Source organism: Ursus arctos, unplaced genomic scaffold (assembly GCF_023065955.2).
Source record: "Ursus arctos isolate Adak ecotype North America unplaced genomic scaffold, UrsArc2.0 scaffold_24, whole genome shotgun sequence".
In the NCBI taxonomy this organism is placed as follows: domain Eukaryota; kingdom Metazoa; phylum Chordata; class Mammalia; order Carnivora; family Ursidae; genus Ursus; species Ursus arctos.
This window is the reverse complement of record NW_026622919.1, coordinates 24,520,018-24,538,700: the sequence shown is the minus strand read 5'-3', so window position 1 is coordinate 24,538,700 and position 18,683 is coordinate 24,520,018. Positions and strand designations below refer to the sequence as shown.

General features: G+C 58.7%; 1 protein-coding gene across 3 annotated transcripts; it reads right to left on the bottom strand.

Moving 5' to 3' along the window:
- Positions 1–182: 182 nt before the first annotated feature.
- PDK2 (pyruvate dehydrogenase kinase 2) lies at positions 183–16,864 on the bottom strand. 3 transcript variants are annotated; one of them, XM_044389295.3, is made up of 11 exons: positions 16,730–16,864; positions 13,855–13,996; positions 6,687–6,758; positions 6,120–6,304; positions 5,516–5,605; positions 5,231–5,308; positions 3,015–3,091; positions 2,823–2,921; positions 2,554–2,661; positions 1,843–1,956; positions 183–1,255 (listed from the first exon to the last, which is right to left on the bottom strand). In XM_044389295.3, the coding sequence occupies exons 2-11, from the start codon at positions 13,920–13,922 to the stop codon at positions 1,115–1,117; spliced, it is 1,032 nt and encodes a 343-aa protein (XP_044245230.1). In that variant the 5' UTR covers positions 13,923–13,996; positions 16,730–16,864; the 3' UTR covers positions 183–1,114. The 3 variants fall into 3 exon arrangements, with proteins under 3 accessions (XP_044245230.1, XP_026368910.1, XP_026368911.1); XM_026513125.4 differs by lacking the exon at positions 16,730–16,864 and adding an exon at positions 15,874–16,109; XM_026513126.4 differs by lacking the exon at positions 16,730–16,864 and adding an exon at positions 15,874–16,104 and having other exon boundaries at positions 3,015–3,088.
- Positions 16,865–18,683: the final 1,819 nt, after the last annotated feature.

Below are 18,683 nucleotides of genomic sequence, written 5' to 3'. Positions count from 1 at the left end.
CTGTCAGGTGTTCTGCAGGGATGGCTCTGCCTGGCGGTGTGCTTGTGGTGCACACTGAGTCATGCCCTGGGCTGGGTGTCCCGAGTGCGTCATATGGTAGTCACAGGGACTGCGGTCTGCGTGCGTTTGTGCCCGTGGATCTCTTCCCCTCCCCCCACCCCAGGAAAGCAGCCAGGCCACAGTCTCATTCAATGTCCTCTTTACTGTGGATGTCACGGTCATCGTCACAGCCACTGGGAGGAGCACACGACTTTAACCCCTGTGTGCTGAGGGGAAGGGTGGGGGCTTTCGGGGCTACAAAACTAGCTATGTACATAGAGCATTCTAGGGAGGAAGCCACCCCAAGCACGTGCGTGTCCAGGCACAGTGGGAGTGGGGGTCTGGTGCTGTGGGTGTGGGGCGGGAGGTGGGCCTGTACGTGTGAGCACGTGCTGGGGAAGGGCTTGGGAGGCGCCTGAGGGCTCTGAGCCGCTTGGTGGGGCAGCTGATCTCTGGGTCCTCCCAGCTTCCTCCACTTCAAGGGTGAGTCCTGGGTGAGAACTGCCCTCTCCTAACCTTGACCTTCAAGCTTAGGGTGGAGGGAGAGGCTGCAGGACTAGATCCCCAACCAGGGGCTCGAGGGTGCAACCCCTTTCTCTCCCCAAGGACACCCGGCCCCTTGCTAACACTGACACTGGACCGGGGCCGGGGTGCCTGCACGGGCTGGGGCGGGGGTAAGGCAAGCAGGGTGTCCACTTGGAAGGCCAGGGCTGTGGAGGGCAGTGAGGGGGGGACCCTGGACCCCTGGCAGAAAAGTGGCAGCTCTGGTCTCAGAAGGAAGACTGCCATGGAAACATAGCTCTGGGACCTTCCCCCACCGTCAGGATGGAGACGTCCCCCCATCCTTAGGCATCGTCCACAGAGACCGAACGCCAGGGAGACCACCGAGGAGTCTCCGGAGAGATAGAGATTGGCACTTAGACCACAGCCTGGTCACCGCAGTGATTTCCATAGAGACAGAAGCTGGTCATCAGGGAGAGCCCTCCCCCCACCTGGGGGGATGGGGAGGGTCGCCGTGGTGGCCAGTCCCAGAGATGGCAGTCCATCCTCTCAGGTGCAGGGGAGCGGGCGGCCCTCAGCTGACACGGTACGTGGACGTGTTCTTCGGCTCTGTGCTGGGCACGCACCAGTCGCCGGCCTCCTGGATGGTCTGGTAGTGGCGCCAGGCTGACTTGTTGTAGACGGGCAGGCGCTCCACCGAGTCCGTGGACAGGGCCTGGAGAGGATCGGGGTCAGCCCATCCCGCTTCCCAGTGCCTCGCCCACTTCCTGGTCAGTCGCCCCTTTCCCGGCGTGGGTTGTGGTGGTGTCAGACCATGGCCCCCATGTCCCACCCCGTGTCCGAGTCAGCCCAGCCAGATGTCAGACACTGGCCGAGACAACGAACCCCGGGCCAGAGAGACCCCTGAAAGGACCTGTCCCTTCGGTGCCTCACTCCTGCCCATTCCGGGAGGCTACTCAAAGGGTCAGGGAGGTAGAGGGAAGGTGGGCTGTGACCTTGAAGGAGGTCGCCGACTCTGGGCCTCAGTCTGGCCCTGAGCCGAATGACAAGTTCTCTGTGGTACCCCCCTTCCTTTTGCTTATAGGAAGTCACAGATCCCCAGAACTGGGGTCTTAGTCACGGACCATGGACTTCCTTAAACTGCCTGCCGAGCTGGGAACGTCTCTGCAGGTTGGGGAAGAGTAGCTTTGCTCTGATTCTCAGTCTGGAACGAGGAAAGGAGTGGAGGGGCGGAGACGAAACCTGCCAGCAGGCTGACCGGCCAGCACGCCCCGCAAGCTGGGCCCCGCGCCGGACCCTCACCTTGAGATAGATCACAGCGTCGGTCCCAAAGCCCTCCATGGAGAAGAGCTGCAGGTCTCCCTGGAAGTACTTGGCGTAGAGGCGGGAGATGGGGAGCCCGTACCCGAAGCCAGCCTACACGGGGGCAGGAAGGGAGCGTGACCAGGAGACTGGTGCTGGGCCTCCTGGAGCCAGGGGACCAACGTGCTGAGTTGGGGGGTGGGCCAGGGGATTCCCAGGATCTCCCTGGGGGGAGGGCAGTCAGTCCGGTGGAGGCAGAGTGGCTGAGCAGTCTCAGCTGCGGGGGGCAGTCAGCGGGCCGGCGGAGGAGCTCAGCCCTGGGAGCTGGCGGGTCTGGACAGCGGGTCTGGACAGGTCACGGGGCTCCTGGGTCTCAAGTTCCCAAACCCAACCCCACCTGCCCTGCTGGGCATGACAGAGAGGTGCTGATGAGTGACCTTCGTGGGGCGCTAGAGGGAGAGGGAGAATTGAGGAAAGGTGACAGACAGACACCTGCAGCTCAGGTGGGGGGCGGCTGCAGGCTGGGGGGATGGGAGGAGCGGGAGGGGGCCCGGACTGGGAGAGATGACTGACCCCGCATACAGCCACACAAGAACGAAGACCACGGGAGGCGAGGAAGCGAGAGACGGGGAGAGTGACAGTTTGACGAGAAGCGGTGAAAAGACAGGCATCCTTTAGGAAGTGGGGGGCACAGGAGGGAAACCATCTCACCAGTGGGGTCCCTCCGGTGCCAGGCTGGGGGGTGGGTGCTGTGGAGTACATGTAACTAAAGAGTCGCTCGATCTTCCTCAGGGGGACTCCCCCACCTCGGTCACTCATCTGGGGGAGACGGACGTGGCTTCAGTGCTCATGCCCCCACCCCCCCGACACCCCGACCTCTTGGTCATCCCCATCCTCAGGGTCTTCTCTGAGCCTATCTCCCGGCAGGAGGGAAGTCCCCACCCCACTGCTCTCTGGCCCCCAAATCAAGGGTCACATACTTTGATGGACAGATCTTCCTCACCCAAGGCCACCATGACCTTGATAGGTGGGAGGACCAGGCTGGACTCGTGGCTCTCCACGGTTGCGCGCATGGCATTCTGTGGAGTGAAAGGTGGAAGAGATGAGTGAGATCGGCCTAGGCCTAACCATCCCCCCGCGCCGCAGAGGACCAGCGCCCCCAATCCCCTTACCTTGAAGAGTTCAAATAGCATGTGGTAGAGGTGGGAGGGGACATAGACCATGTGAATGGGCTGTTTGGAGTTGGCTGCTGCCGGGAAAGTCAAGACCAAGGATCAGGAAATTGTCAAGAGGTCACCATTCAGCATTCATTGACTCAGCACCTAGCACCCAGCACTCAACCACCCATTTACCTGCCAACCATCTGCCGGGTCATTCAGCCAGCGTTTGTTCATCCAGCTATCCGCGCATCTGGTGTCCATTCAACCATCTACCCACACAGCATCCATCCATTACACGATGTCCATCCATCCACCCGTTCATCCATCCACGCAACCACCGTATCCACTCAACGTCCGCTAATCCCTCTATCCACGCATCCAGCGTCCACACCACCACCTGCTGTCCCTCCACTACGCATCCGTTCAAACACCCATCCTTCCCACCTACAGTCATTCCCAGAGGGCAGATCAGCCTTCCATTCATCCACTGTTCATCTAGCCCCTCACCTCTTCCGAAAGTATCTATCCAGCCTATAGCCAGCCTACTAGCATTCACCTGGACCCCAGAACAGCTGGAGAACTTCTGAATCCAGTGGGGGGAGGGGAGGGGTGCTGCACCTGGTTCTCTAGGCTGGAGAGCTTCTTGGCGTTAGGGACCGCGTGTCTTTTCCCAGTGCCTGGCACAGAGCTTTGTCTGCAGCGGGAGCTCAATGAATGTGTAATGGGTTAATGAATGAAGGGTTCTCGGGCCCTGTGCTGGGCAGTGGGGCATAAAGATGAAGACAATTCAGCCCTACCCTCTCGGAAATTCAAGTCTAGGCAAAGGCACAACTGACTTTTACATTGGGTGTTGTACCCGGAGCTACGTGCCAGGCCCTGCGCCTGACCCTAGGGATACTGAAGTAACGTGGCCGGTCTCTGTCCTTCCATCTCTGCTCCCAAGTAATTCAGACAGTGCATTACAGAGGTACACCCAGGCAGCTGGGTGCCTAACCGAGTTTTCTGGAAAGTCTAAGAAGGCTTTTCGGAGGACCTGGACTGGAACTGGGCCTTAAAGATGGGGGCAGCGTGACTTTCAGGCATGAAATGACTCAGGTTTCTGGCACACAGGCAGGGGGTGGCTGAGGAGCAGGTGGGGGAGGGGAAGGGTGGAGAAACTTCCAGATCCCTGATCCTCCTGGTTCATCAGCAGGTCCTGACCTTTCTACCTCCAAGATATTTATCAAATCTACCCTCTTCTTTCCATCTCTACTGCCTTCCCCTCCCCTGGATTCCAGCAGTGACCTCCGAACTGGCCTTCCTGAGGTTTCGCCTGCCCCCTCCAACCTCTAAATATCTTTAGAACGAAAGTCAGACCCTGGCATCACCATGCTTTGAACCCTTCAGTGGGCTTCCCTGCTGCACACGACATCCCAGCTGCTGTCTGTGGCCCATGGGCCCTGCATGCCTTGGCCTCTGTGTCCAGTGCCTCCCCACCCATCTCCCAGCCCCCTCACCAGCCCTGCTGGTCCCTGACCACCCACCCCACCCAAAGTAGGACCCCTGCAGCTATCCTTTTGTATCCATTCTTCCCCCCCTCTTGTCATAGATAACCCCTCCCTCAAAGTTCTAACGGGCTCCTAGTTGCCCAGCTAGAGACTGAGTTCCCAGCCTCCCTGGCAGCTGGGCCTGGCCAGGTGACTTAGGGGAGTGACTGTCCAACCTCTGGGTCCTGCCTTCTCCATCCTCTTCCCCTTCTCCATCCTCTTCCCCTTCTCCAGCTGGAACTGAGACATGAGGGTGGGGAGCCAGGTTTGACCACTCCACCCCAGGGGCTGGAAAGAGGGAAACCTCTCTTTTAATTAAGCTCCTCCCCATCCCTGTCACGTGAGCTCATCTTGTTTCCTCCCTGTCACTTGTCACCATCTGAAATTAGCTTGTTGATTATTTGCTCACTGGCTAATGGCCCCCTTCCCCAGCCTCCCCAGCATCAAGAATGTAACCTCCGTGAGAACAGGGATGTTCCCTGGCATGTTTACTGCTCAATAAATACTCACCAAATAAATTAGTAATAATACTACCACTACTAAGTCAATAATAGCTCTGCTTCTGTCCCATCCAGTTCTTTTCCTTTGTTTTTTTCCTCTGGTTCTTTTCCTGACTCCCCATCTCCCCTTCCTCTCCAGAGGCCCTAGACAGACAGACTCGCACACGCGCGCACACATGCGCACCCAGCCTCGCTCACTCACTGTTGATCTCCTGGATCTCCAAGTCAGGCGAGGCCATGTAATACTTGTCACACAGGAGCTTGGCCATATCGTAGGCATCTGAGGGAAGAGAGGGGCCATTCAGGGAACGGGGCCATCCACCCAGCAGGCAGTCCTCTTGCTTGGCACTGGCACGAGGCACCACCAACATTAAACCCAAGAGGACAAGGCCCCCACCCACGGGGGAACGGCGCATCCTCTGGCGAGGCAGCTGGGGGGGCTGTCTCTGGGGCTCCTCCGTGCGCCAGCATGGTGTGGACGGCTTACCCTTCACCACCTCGGAGACGTTGCAATTGGGGTCGATGCTGCCGATGTGTTTGGGGTGGGCTGGGTTGGTGCTGCCGTCAAAAATCAGGGCTGCGGGCGAGAAGCTGTTGGTGGGGCTCCCCCTCCTGCCCCCAGGACTCTCCAACTCCACCCCTATATCTAACACCTCTCCTCTCACCCACCCTGGGCCCCTCGGTGCCCGGCTCGGGCCACGTCTGGACTGTTTGCAGACCTGAAGCATTCCTCTCAGCGGGCCTGGTCCCCCACACAGCCCACATTACAGGTCTTCCTTTCGCTACGGCATGGAAAAATCAATTTACCATCCTGCATCCGACATTATCTGAGCGTGAGGAACTCACTTAATTTCCAATGGGTTATAATTCTCAACAATCACAGCGAACAGTCTGGGACTAGCAAACTCGAAACGACAAACTATTTCTGAACACAACAGAGCTGCGGCGAATACCACATGGAACGCTTTGGAACGGGGTGGTGTAACTTCCCTTCCGAAGCGCTCACGACAACACAGGGCGCTGCGGCCCTCCTCCTGCACGGGGCAGCTGGGCAGGTGCCGTCGGGTCCCAGGCCCCCCAGCCCCGCTCACTGTGCTGGTTGATGAGCATGCGGATGGAGATGCGGCTGAGGTAGAAGCGGTCCAGAAAGTACTGGATGTTTTGGTTGGAGACCGGGTCGTCGCCGTAGGTGTCCTTGTACTCCAGCACGCCCTGCGCCATGGTGGGGACCACGTCGTTGTGGCGGTTCCGGATAGTGACCAGGGCATCAGTGAACCTGCAGGGCGTGGCGGCTGTTGGCCCCCACCCGGGCCCAACCCTGGGGCACCCCCACTTCCGACCTCCTCTCCACGTGTCTTCATTCACTCGACCCTTCCCAACCTGACAGACACACAGCGCCCTCCCCACTGCTTCCCAAGCCCAGCCTGACTCTCCCACCGCCTGCCCGATGCCAGGGGAGCTCCTCGCGGGCAGGAGCATGGATCCCCCCCAATCAGACTGAAGGACACCGAGGCCAGGGGCTAACTCCCCCTCAGACCAGATATCCTTGAGGACAGGGATCATTTCTTCCCTCCTCCTGGCCATTTCTGCCTCGGGGCTGTGACCCAGGGCCCCTCGCCTGTACCTGTCCTCCTGCCTCCACGGGGGCCCTCACTCACTGGCTCAGGTTACGATGGTCCTCGGGGTCCTTGTCCAGGAACTCCATGATGTCCAGGAGACTTTGGACATACCTGTGTGCAGTGGGGGGGGGGGGCATCACCTCAGCTCCAGGCCAGGCTGGGCCCCCTTCCCAACCACTCAGCTGCCCCTGTACCTGCCCCGCCCCTGCCGTGGGCGGCAGCACGCAGAGCCGCCCCCACACCTGCCTTGCCCCTGCCGTGGGCAGCAGCACGCAGAGCCGCCCCCACACCTGCCTCGCCCCTGCTGTGGGCAGCAGCACGCAGAGCCGCCCCCACGCCTGCCTCGCCCCTGCCGTGGGCAGCAGCACACAGAGCCGCCCTGCTTGACAGGCTACACCACACTTTTTCTCAATTCATTTCATCTGTATGCGAGTCTCCCTGACAACACAGTAAGTTATGCAAGAACATTTCTCATTTGCTGGTCCCCCTCATAGCACCTTTGCTGTGGAATCCAAGAATAGCAGTCTTCGGAGGGCACTGGGGCTCATCGCATCCTCGGGGTCTCGTGGGTTATTGACCAAGAGAGAAGGCTAGGGCAAGTCGCTTAACCTCCCTGAGCCTCGTCATGGAAACCGATCCTAACATTTGTCCTGCAGGGTTACCGTCGCATCCCATGGGGCATGGCTGGCAGAGCGGCTGGCCCAGGGCATGTCACAGAGCAGGGGCTCAGTGAGGATTATGGCCTAACGCTCGGAGCTGGGCACCAGGGCCGTGCAGTCTGCCTAGGGAAGTGGATTTTAAATGGTGGGTGGGAAGGACACAGGAGCAGGGCAGGCATGCCCAGGTCTGACCGTGGGTGGGGCTGGAGCCCACGGAGAGCCAGGACAGCTCACTCGAAAGGCCCAGCAGGAGTGTGTGGCCCCCCCACGGCCCCCCATCTGCAGGCCTGGCTTGGAGGCCGATTTCCCCAGGACCTAGAAGAGCTGGGGAACCAGGGGAGTGTTGGGAAGCCCCGAACTCGAGGCAGCAGGGGGCCAGCCTGTGCAAGGGAGTCATGCTCACCTGTAGCAGCAGACAGGGCCAACCTAGAGCCGCTGTCCCCCTGCCCCTGTAAGCCAGGACACCCACCACTTCCTTGCTAACATGTCCAGCCCATGGGTTGTTCTCCTGGGGAAGGCCACAAAGCGGAGCCTCTCTCTGGTAGAAACACTTGTAGCCAGCAGGAAGGAGGGGCTGCCAAGAGCCCTGGGACAGAGGGCTCTGTGGCCTAAGGTCTCTCTAGAAAAGGCCCCTCCATGGTAGCCACATTCCTACATACACAGTGCTGTGACCTTAACAGGTAAGAAGGGCAAGAATTAGCCCCATTTCACAGGCTCCTCAACTGAGGCCCGAAGCAGTCATCAGGCTGGGAGGCGGTGTCATGAAGACTTAATCCTCGTACTCTTGCCACCGCGCAGCGCCGGGTCTGCTCAGAATGCTCACCTCCGCGTCCCTGAGGGCCCCTCTGCCCAGAATACCCTTCCCCCTTCAACTACCAACCGCTGTGCTCTCTCTCTCTCTCTCTCTCTCTCTCGCTTCGGACACTAGAGGAGGGGGTGGGGGCGCTGGCCAGGGCATTGGCTCTGCTGGGTCCCCGTCCTGGCTTTTCCCCTCCGGGCTGTGTGGCCTGGGCAAGTCGTGGAGCCTCTCTGGGCCTGAGCTTCCTCACCAGGAAAGTGGAGGGTTCTGTACCTACCGCTATCACTGCCTTCCAGTGAGGGTCAAAGGTGACACTTAGCCCTGTGCCTGGCACGCCGTGAGCACTCTCTAGATGTGTGCCCTTGTTATGAAAGGTGGTTTACACACCAGCCACAGCTCAGGGCATCCTCTGAGCCCCCACGCGGCACCCGACACCATCCTCCTGGTTGTACTGGGCGTAGGCTCTGGGTCCTGTTGTAATTACGCTCTGGACAACCACCATGCTACGGATGGCAGGAAGGGGGCCGTCCCAGCCCTGGTGCTCCCCTTCTGCCCTCCCCACCCAGCAGAAGAGACCAGCCTCCCCCGCCCCTGCTCCCCCCCATCCCTGCAGCCCCAGCAGACAATCAGAGAGGCACACCAAAGGCATCAAGCTCCCTGGAGAGTAATAACAGGCGGGCCGACTCTCCTACGGAGTGCCTGTGCCCAGAGTCTACCCGGGGCCTCCCGGCCCCCAGCAGCCTTGAGGAGCATGCCGTATTTCCCCTTTTTGTAGATGGAAACCAGCTCAGAGAAAGCAGGTGATATGAGCTCAGGCACCACGGTAAGGGGCCACACTGGGATTCAAACCCATGTCTGTGTGACTCCCAGTTCACACCACGTGGTCAACCGCTCACCATCCACACTGGTCCCAGCAGTGCTGCGGCCGAGGTGATGGCTGCCGCCAGCCTCAGACAGGGCTCGGCTCCCCTACTTTCGCCTCCGTGGTAGCCTGTGAGGTGAGTGCGCCTGCTGCCCCCATTGTACAGATGAGGCTGTCACCGAGCTCCCAATCCCTGCCCCCTCCCCCATGCGCAGGATAAAGCCTTCTGCTCATGACTCTGTGAGGGCGAGGGGATTTGGGGAGAAAACCTGCAAGTGTGCAAGATTGGGGTAGGTAGGGAGAGGAAGGGGAGGAAACCAGCTGGAGAGTGGGGCCCAGAACCCCTTCTGAAGACAGGGGTGGGATGGAGGGGGGAGGCAGGGAGGGCGGGGGTGGGAGCTAGGAGGCACTGGCCCTCTGGGCCAGGAGGTGAAGGGGCGGGGACAGCGTCCAGTGCAGGGGTAGGCCCAGCGCCCTAGCTACTGGCACCACCCCTCTGAGGCTGAGAACCCTAGAGAACAGAAGTGGGGCCTGGTCACATGGCCAATGAAGTGGAGCAAAGGGCACCAGGACAGACGGACAATGGGCAGTGCCCGCCAGCACGGGTATGGGGAGGGCCGCCAGCCTCGGGCCTCAGTCTGCGGGACTATGAAGCAGGGTTAGGACCCCTGCCTGCCTCCCTCGCAGGGCCATTCCGTCCGGGGAGTGGTTCCTCGTGGGCACTCCGGAGGGAGAGGACAAGATGGGAAGGATCTTCCCAGAGGACCCTGGCCCTGGCCTGAAGCCCGCGGAGGCCTGGCACCCCACATGTCGCCCTCAGGCAAGATCTGGTCCTAAAGGGAGAGACACTGAGGAGTGACACTGGTTCCTGGGCTGCGCACCACACCGAGGGCCAGAGAAAGAACTGGGCTTGGACCCAGGAGGCCCAAAGCAGCGGTGTGATGACAGATGTGGCATTGACATCCCCCCTCGGCTGGACAGCGCAGGCCCAGCAGGCAATGCAGGCCCAAGAGAGCTGCCCTAGGGAAGGCCTGGGCCTGCCAACCTCAGCACCAAATCAGGCCGCCCAGGACTCCTGCCTTCTGGAGCTTTCTAGCCTGCCCAGAGCCCTGGATTTGGGAGGCAGGGGGTGGAATGTGGAGGGAGGTGGAGGGGGCATGTGCGTGGTAGCGTGTGTGAGTGTGTGCGCACCGTGCACTAGGGCCCACAGCCGCTGGCAGTAAGGAGTGTGAACAAGGCAGAGGAGAGGTGGCAGACCTGCCCCGCATCTGGAAGCTGCTCTCTGGAGGGGAGCTGAGTGCAGGCCCTGAGCCAGGCAGGCTCGGGTCCTGTGGCCAGCTGTGCCCTATAGACGCCACTGAGCCGCTCCGGTCCCCGGCTCGAAAATGGGGTTCACGGCAGTACCACTCCGACATCCTCAGTCTCAACTCTGGTTACAGAGGGAGAGGCCGAGGGGTTCGGCGAGGACGTGACTCCAGCCCCGGCTCCATGCCTGTGCAGCGCGGGCCACTGGAGCCACAGCCATGGCGGTGGTTCTTCTCAAGGGCTATGGTTCCCGCCGGGCGGGAATGCGGGTCCCCCGCAGGCTGGGTTTGGGGTCTACACACAGGCAGGGGAGGTTCCTGAGAAGGCGCTGGCCACACCGCCTCCCGCCCCTTCCCCTACAGCCCTTGCGAGACCCTTAGTGAGAAGAGTGACTGCTGTCATGATTCTACTCTGCAACTGGCACTTAACCCCCCTCCCCCACTTTCTGGAAGCACACTCCTACCAGCTCCACACCCCCCTCAGGCTGGCTTTCTCTCCTGCTCTGTGCTCTCGCATCGCTAGCCCAAGTGCATTCCGGGAAGGTGGACCTACCCTCTCAGCACTCTTCCTCTCCCCTCACGAATGCAGCCGCCAGATCACAGCCTAGGCTGGGGTCTCAGCTCTCCCACCTGCTGCCTGAGTGATCTCAGACACATGTCCGAACCTCTCCGAGCCTCAGTCCGCTCATCGAAATGGGAGTAATGGCAAGGCCTACTTCAGAAGGCTGTCGGGAAGGCTAATTGGGTGACTATGTGGACATGCCTAGAATAGTTCCGGGGGCATGGGGACTCCAGACCCTCCAGGGCTGTTTGCTTTTATCATCACCATCACCATGGTGACCACGTTGTCTAACAGAACCTTGGCCCCACTCACATCTGTGGTCTGGAGGTCCTGTGTCCCCGAAGCTCGGGGACACAGCTTGTGTGGACAGAGTTCCGCACACTTTGGCATCTAATCGTGGCGTTTGCATTAGAAACAGAACGGATCCCCATTTTACAGGTGAGGAAGCTGAGGCTCACGGAGGCCAGAGGGTTTGCTGAGGATTAAGTATCCAGCAAGCAGCGAAGCCACTCCTCAGAGTCAAGTATGCTGACACTGATGCCAACGGTCAGGGCTTTCTACCGTCTTCCAGTCACTTCCAAAATGGGCTCCCTCCGCACCAGGTCTGTCTGGTTGAAACACTTTACCAGGTTTATTTAAAACCAGGAATGCTCAACTTGTCCACACTGACTCTTGCCTAGAAGCTCGCTACAGCTGAGTAACAATGCCACCAGCCTTTACCACACCGTATCACTACTACCGCACAGAACATTTGCACCAGACTTTTCCATTTTCCAAACGGCAGCGTTTGCTCCTTACACGTCGGACTCTGAGGGTAGAGGCCCTCTTGCCAGGCTCCTTGGTATGCTGTCCCCCTCCTCTCGTGCAAACCCTGCCCACCTCCACCACCTCTACGTCCAAGCTGGCAGTGGGTTCTCCTGGAGCGGGGGTCTGCACTCTGTTACAGGTGGCCCCCTCGCCCCATCAGGAAGTCCCTCCTCCCCTCAGACCTCAGTCTCTCTTGCTGCAGCCGACGATGCCCATTCTCTGGAAATGACCTCAGTGGGCTCTGGTCAGTGTGTCAGGACATTCTAGCCATCCCGTAGCTGTTCTCCTCCAAGCTGAATCAACCACTGGGAAGTGTTCGCTCTTAGTCTAACTTCACCCTGTCCTGCTATTGGCTGGACATGACTTCCAAGGCCAGGCCAAGCCCACACATGCGTAACTGATTTTCAGATATGGCCTCTGCAGGGGCCTGGGGGCATCCCCAGCAGTTCGGCAGCTGCCTGTTCCCCCGCATCCCGACATACATCCCCCGGCTCGCTAGGAACACAGCGTCCAGGGAGGGGCCTGAGAGGGCCTGTCCTGGCGTCAGGGGCCCGCTGGAGAGGCAGCCAGGCCAGTCAGCTGGGCAGAGCTGGGGAAGGAACAGATGGCACCTTCTGTCTCCTCCCCACGACTTCCCCACCACCCCGCGGTGGGAGATGCTGGTTGGCTCAGATGTCCTGGACCTCTGAGGGCCAGGGCCCAGTGAGGGGTGACCTGGTTGGGCTGTAGGAACGCCAGCCCCTGCCCTCTACCCCCGTCCCCCTTGACAGCTTGCCCCGAAAGCGCTGCAGGCACAGAGTGAGGTCGCTGGGCCCTCACCTGCCTCCACGCCCTGGCACAAGCAGTTCCGAGGCCTGGAATGCCCTTCCCTTCTTTCTAGGTCTAGGCCACTCTGGCCCCCTGGAAGGCCCAGTGACATGTCACCTCCTCTATGCGTCCATTTCAACTTCCCCACAACTCTCTGCTTCAGCTAACATCCCGTGTGCGCCTGCTGGGAGCCTGGCCTTGTGCACAAAACACTTTCCTTACTGTATCTCATTAAATCAGAGTAAGTCCTGCCTACGCATATATCTGTACATAGAAACGATGCTAGAAGGGCACCACTAAGACCTTCTGAAACCCTACCACAGTGTTTGGTTATGGTGTGGGGGGAAGTGGGTGGCATTCTCTTCTGTTTTCCTGTGTCTTCCAAATGTCCAAGCGGACATGTTATACTCCCATGATGAGGAGGAAAAGAGCCCCAATCCATGTTACTTTTTAAATAACATTTTGGTTCTTTAGTAAAGGTAACCCTTCGGCAGCTCACTCCTCCTGCCACGATCTACGATCTACGTCACTCTCAGTTGACCTACTCTCCTGCTCCCCGCCAGCTCCCGGGCTCCTGGAGAGCAGCCGCTCCTGCTGCTTTCCTGCTCCCAGCGTGGCGCTGGGCTCACAGCAGGTGTGGACCCTGCTCCTGAACCCAACAGGGAACCACCGCCACGCCGCACCATAGCCAGGAGAACTGGCAAAGCCTTTAGGCACAGATGCCACCAAAGACCAACCAGGATTAACCATTTGCACGCCAGTCACACAGCAAACTCTTATTTGTTCTTCATGTGACCGGCCACTGGTTCATGTTATCCAGTTACTTAACCTGAGCCAGAGTTCTAGAGCGACCTCTACTGAGGATTTCCCTCTGCTACTGCTGTAACTTTTGGTCTTTAGCCCTCCAAAGTTCTCGGGGGTAGGTACTGTGCCATCCCTGTGTCTGAGTGTTTTCCAACATCCAAACCAGGCTGACTTGTAGCTTGGATTACATCATTTGAAAATTTGTTTCTTCCTGTTTCTTTTTTCCTACAGTGTTGCCCCCAGATAAACAGTACCCAGCAGGGGCTGGGTTTTTGGAACCAGAGCTGGTGGTGAATGCTGACATTCGCGTGGTTTGGGTTTTGGCTGTGAAAACGGTTCCCCAGGTGGATCCTGGGTTTCTGGAGAAAGGAGAGTGGTAAGTATAGGGCGGGTCCACGGGCATGGAGGCTGGGAGCTTTATCTCAGTCCCTGCTCTGGCCTAGCATTCCACTTGACCTTGGGCAACTCTCCAGCCTCTTGGAGCCCCTGTGCTTCCCCTCTGTCCCCACCTCCCTCAAGGCTGCTGGGAACACAGAGATTCTGGGAGCCTGGGGGCATCTGGCAGTGGAGTGGGAGCTGCAGGGGCCTGGCCAGGGGTCTCACCAGCTCTGGACCAGCTGCACTGAGGGTGTGCTCAGCACTCGGTCGGGAAGCAGGTTGATCTCTTTCATGATGTTGGCCAGGCGCACAGGCAGCTCCTGCCTGAGGAAGGTGAATGAGGTTTTCTCACAGGCATTGCTGGACCCTGGAGGGAGAGAGAGACAGGTGAGTCCACAGAGCTGCAAACCACTGGAGCCAGAGGTCATCTCGGGGTCAGGTTGATTTAATCCTTCATTTCCTGAGACTTCAGAGAAGTGGCCTGGGGCACAGAACAAAGCAGCTCTCCTAATTCCCTGCAGTGCTCCTACCTCTATGCCACCCTGCCTAACCCTCTCCAAGCTTGTGTCCTACCCCCACCCCTCCAGCCAGCTTGCCTTCAACCACAGGGGACAGGGCCAATCCCAGGCCCATCTGTAGCCGCCTCTGGCCTCAGTTACCTCACTTCTTCATCTTCTGTCTCTCCTAGCAGACACTTGCTTTGAGGGGTGGAAGGGGTAGGGTGGGGTGGATCGGGTGGGCAGAGGAGCCTGGGAAAACCACCCCTTCCCGGGTCTGGGCCTGGCTGGGGGGCCCTATGCCTGGACCATAGCAGCAGCAGGGCCCCAGCATCATTTCTGGCCCAGTCTGTCTTCACTCAGGCTGGTCTTGATGACCACGGTCAAGATGCCCCTGCGTTAATGCCCACGTGTGAGGCACACAGGGCCCAAGGATGGGAACCCAAGTATCTTGGTCCTTGGTCTGGCTTCAAGATGAAGATGGAGTGGTGGACTGAGGCCATGGCCTAGAGTCAGAAGAGCTAGATGCTAGTCTAAGTTCTGCTTCCAAATCTGCCGCCTAGGGCATGCGACTACTCTTCCGATCGTTTCCCCCACTGCACAAGTGGACCAAACTCTACTGTGAGCCCCACCTGGCCCATTTCTATAATCGGGGTCCAATTTGAACCGGACAGCTACTGGTGGCTGGGAATGGGCCCAGGGGGCTTTCCTACATGCGGACAGCTCAAATAGGGCAGGGGGGCAGGCAGACAAGTCCTGGGAAACAGGGGCCCTGTGTCCTAGCTGCCACCTCCCCACCCCCTCCCATCAGTGACGCAGCTGTAACTTGAGCCAGGCACTGTCTCTTCAACTCCTGAGAGACCTGGGCACCCCCTCCTAATCCCCAGCTGGCACCATGGAAATACAGCGTAGACAGACAAGGCCCACACAATGCCTGTTTCAGTGGCCACAGTGGCACAGCCTTGCTTCTGCTCCAGAGGCACCCGCAGGGCCTTGCTGGTGGGTGATCCTGGCCCAGGAACCTAGGGGTGGCCAAGGCTGCAAGCCTCCTGACTCCACCTCATGGTGCTCCAGGCCTCCGCCTGGTTGGGGACAGGGAGCCAAGCCCAAACAGATTTGCTCTTCAAGTGTCCTTGCCTAGTGGGCCAGCTGGGGGCCAGCTTCTTCAGTGGGTGGAGGTATACTGATCAGCGACCTCCCTCCTGTTTACGTTTTTTCTGAAAGAACCGGGTCCCCAGCTGACCCCAGGGTGCCCAGCCCAGCCCAGGTCTCCTTCCAGATGTCTGCACCTCCTAACCCCGCCTTGTTACTCCCACCAGCATCCCAGCCCATTCCTCTCCATCTCCTTCTCTTTGAGTCACTAGGCCAACCACCATTAACCCTTTCTGTCTGGATATACCCCACTCCCTTTCTACCCTAACATCACCTCCTTGCTGTCCCTTACTCTCCAAGACCTCTCACAAAGCCCAGCAAGATACTTAGACCCTTCCTTTCTCAGTGCCCCCACTTCCCATTGACAGCCCAGTATAGAGCTCGTCCCCAGGATACCTTAACCCTTTCAGGGCCAGTCCCTGCCCCTTCCCCCCGCCTTAACCCTTTCCTGCCTGTACCCCAGCAACCCTTCCCTGTCACGCTGGGCCTCTCTTCTCCTCCGCGTTAACCCTTCATGGCCAGGGCCCCCTCACTCACCGCCTCCCGCGCCCCGCGGGCCCCCACGGCCAGCCCCCCCCCCCCGCCCACTCCATACCAAAGTCCAGAAACTGCTTTATGGACAGCGGGGACGGGGAGAACTTGCTGAAGTGTTCGATGTACTTGGGGGCCCCTGCCAGGGACGCATTCTTCAGCAGCGCGCAGACCCAGCGCATGGCGGCGGCGGCGGCGGCGGCCGAAGCTTGGGCTCGGGCTCCGGTTCCCCCGCGGGCTGCGCTGGCGCTCAGCTCGGCCCAGCTCGGCCCAGCCCGGCCCAGCGACCGGGACCGGCCACCTCCTCCCCGCCCCGGCCCGGGCAGTCCTCCAAGCCCCGGCCAATCGGCTCGTCGCGGCGCCCCGACGTCGCCAATGGCCGCTCACAAACAAGCCCGGAAGAGCCAATCGCCTCTCGCTCCGGCACGTGGCTTCCCACCCAGGACCCACCCCCTTAACCCCGTCCTTGCCCTGGGCGGCCTGTTGTTTTCGGGAGGCCGCGCCGACAGCCCGCCTCCCGGGCGTTCGCTCCGCCCTTTCCTCCTGCGGGCCAAGCCCCGCTTAACCCCTGCCTCCCCAGAGGTCCGTCATTCCTCCTCCCTTTCCACTTCTTCCTCTCCCGCTCCCTCCCAAATCTGCTTCACTCGCCTTCCCTGAAATTGTCCGGGTAGCTTTCAACGAATCCCTTCCCTCTCAAAGGGACCTGTTTCACCTGTCCTGATCCCCACTTGCGTTCCCTCGGGTGGGACGATCTAGGGGGTTCCCAGTCCGGATGACAGTGACTCGGACTGGGAAAGTTTGCAAACTTCGGCATCAGGATGCAAGCCCATGCTAATCCCTCATACAGACGTGCCCCCACCCACTTCCACAAAGATCCAAGCGGCTCAGGAAAAGACCGCACCCAGAGTCAAAACCCTTACTAACGACCGGCCGCGGTGGAGACAGCCCTTCACATCAGCGCCGTGAGTGCAGGTTTCAAAACACTTTATTCTCTACTCCTGTGACCTGAGAAAGCCACCATCTTCGCACTGGGCTGCCTTAGAGAAAGGTCGTGGCAGGTGATCTGTGCAGGGAGCCGGGGAGCCTGCCCTTCCCCAGCTGCCCTGAGCTCTTGTAGGAACGCAGCGCGCGCTCTTGTGGTGGAACGCGGTACGTCCTGACAGTCCCCCCTCGGCCCCCCTCCTCCGGCCACCGTCTTGTCCCTTTGATGTTTTCTCTCTTTAACTGTTCAGTCCCTGGGCCCCACTGACCAAGTGCTCAATCTGTGCTGGGCTTTGTGCTGGGAACAGGAAACCCAGAAAGGATAAGGACGTAGGCTTTTCCCTCGATCATTTCATTTCTTAGTTTGGGAGGTAGCCGCATAAGTAAATAAGTAGTTACTGTATAACAGAATGTGATTACAGTTAACACGGAGCTACGCAAGGCTTCGCAGTGGAAGGGGCTCTTGGCTGGATGAATAATCATCTGTGTGCCAGGCAGTGTTGGCATGCATTATCTCCTTTAATTCTCCAGACGGCTCTCTTGTGCTATTATTATCCCCATTATATAGATGAGGAAACAGGCTCAGGGATCATTCTCAAAAGCAAATCTGAACTTGTTACTTCCCTTGCTCACAGACTTTCAGTGGCTCTCCGCTTCTTACTGGCACTTTCCAGCTCTCACACGATCTGCTTTGGCTTAACTCTCCAGCCTCCTCTCTCCACATTCCCCTGCTCAACTTCCAGCCATGCTTACCTACTGCCTTGAACCAGCCTCCAGTCTCCAAGCTATTGCAAATGCTGTCTCTTCTGTCACGATCATCCTTTCTTCTCACCACCTATCCATTCTTCAAGTCTCCGACCCTACAAGGCTGGGTTATGGGCTCCCTCTAAGGGCTCCTTAGACCTCCCCAATCTTAGCACCATTTGGCTCTTATCACACCAAGTGGAAATTGTCTGCTGACTCATCTGTCTCCTCCACTAGACTTTAAGCTCCAGGAGGGCAGGGCTGTCTGTGTCCGTATCATTCACTGCTCTGTCTCCAGCACCAGGCACAGCATCTGGCACATAGAAGGGAAACGAGTGTGAAAAAAGAATTGGGACCAGCAGGGAGACATGCCACAGAGTCATCAGGGAGGACCACCAAACATCCTTCCAGCTAACAATTAAAGCATTGATAATGTTGGTGAGTGCAGTCTTCAAGTTGCCCAGAAGAGCATACAAGATACTTATGAAAAAGGCTGGCCCTGTGCCTGCCACATAGTAAATAATCAATCAATAGCAGCTATTACTATTTTTTAAAAGATTTTATTTATTTATTTGACAGAGTCAGCGAGAGAGGGAACACAGGCAGGGGGAGTGTGAAAGGGAGAAGCAGGCTTCCCGCAGAGCGGAGAGCCCCATGTGGGGCTTGATCCCAGGACCCTGGGATCATGACCTGAGCCAAAGGCAGACCCTTGAGGGCTGAGCCACCCAGGCGCCCCACAGCTATTACTATTGTCAAAATTTAAGTAGGGAGGGGTCCCTGGGTGGCTCAGTCAGTTGAGCGTTGGACTCTTGGTTTTGGCTCAGGTCATGATCTCAGGGTCATGAGATCAAGCCCAAAGCCGGGCTCAGTGGGGAATCTGCTTAAGGATTCTCTCTCTCACCCTCTGCCCCTCTCCCCGCTCTCAAATAAATAAATAAATAAATAAATAAATAAATAAAGTCTCTTTAAAAATGTAAGTAATGAAGAAAAGGCTGTATACTCTGAGGCTGGGTGTAGGAGAGCGAGATTTCCTGTGATCTTTTCCTTAGTGCTGGACTTCTATATTGTGGCCTCGGTGCGTGGATCAGAATTCCTTCTGCAGAGATAGCGGCAGGGTGGTAATGGGGGTGGCATGGTGTGGTCAGGCTA

What these genes read in the sequence shown, in the direction of transcription:
- PDK2 (XM_026513125.4), bottom strand. Translation starts at nt 15,991, where the DNA reads ATGCGCTGGGTCTGCGCGCTGCTGAAGAATGCGTCCCTGGCAGGGGCC. An exon ending in CATGCTCATCAACCAGCACA is followed by an intron (nt 5,606 to 6,119) that starts GTGAGCGGGGCT and finishes TCTCGCCCGCAG; the next exon opens with CCCTGATTTTTGACGGCAGC. An exon ending in GGAGATCCAGGAGATCAACA is followed by an intron (nt 3,092 to 5,230) that starts GTGAGTGAGCGA and finishes CTTTCCCGGCAG; the next exon opens with CAGCCAACTCCAAACAGCCC.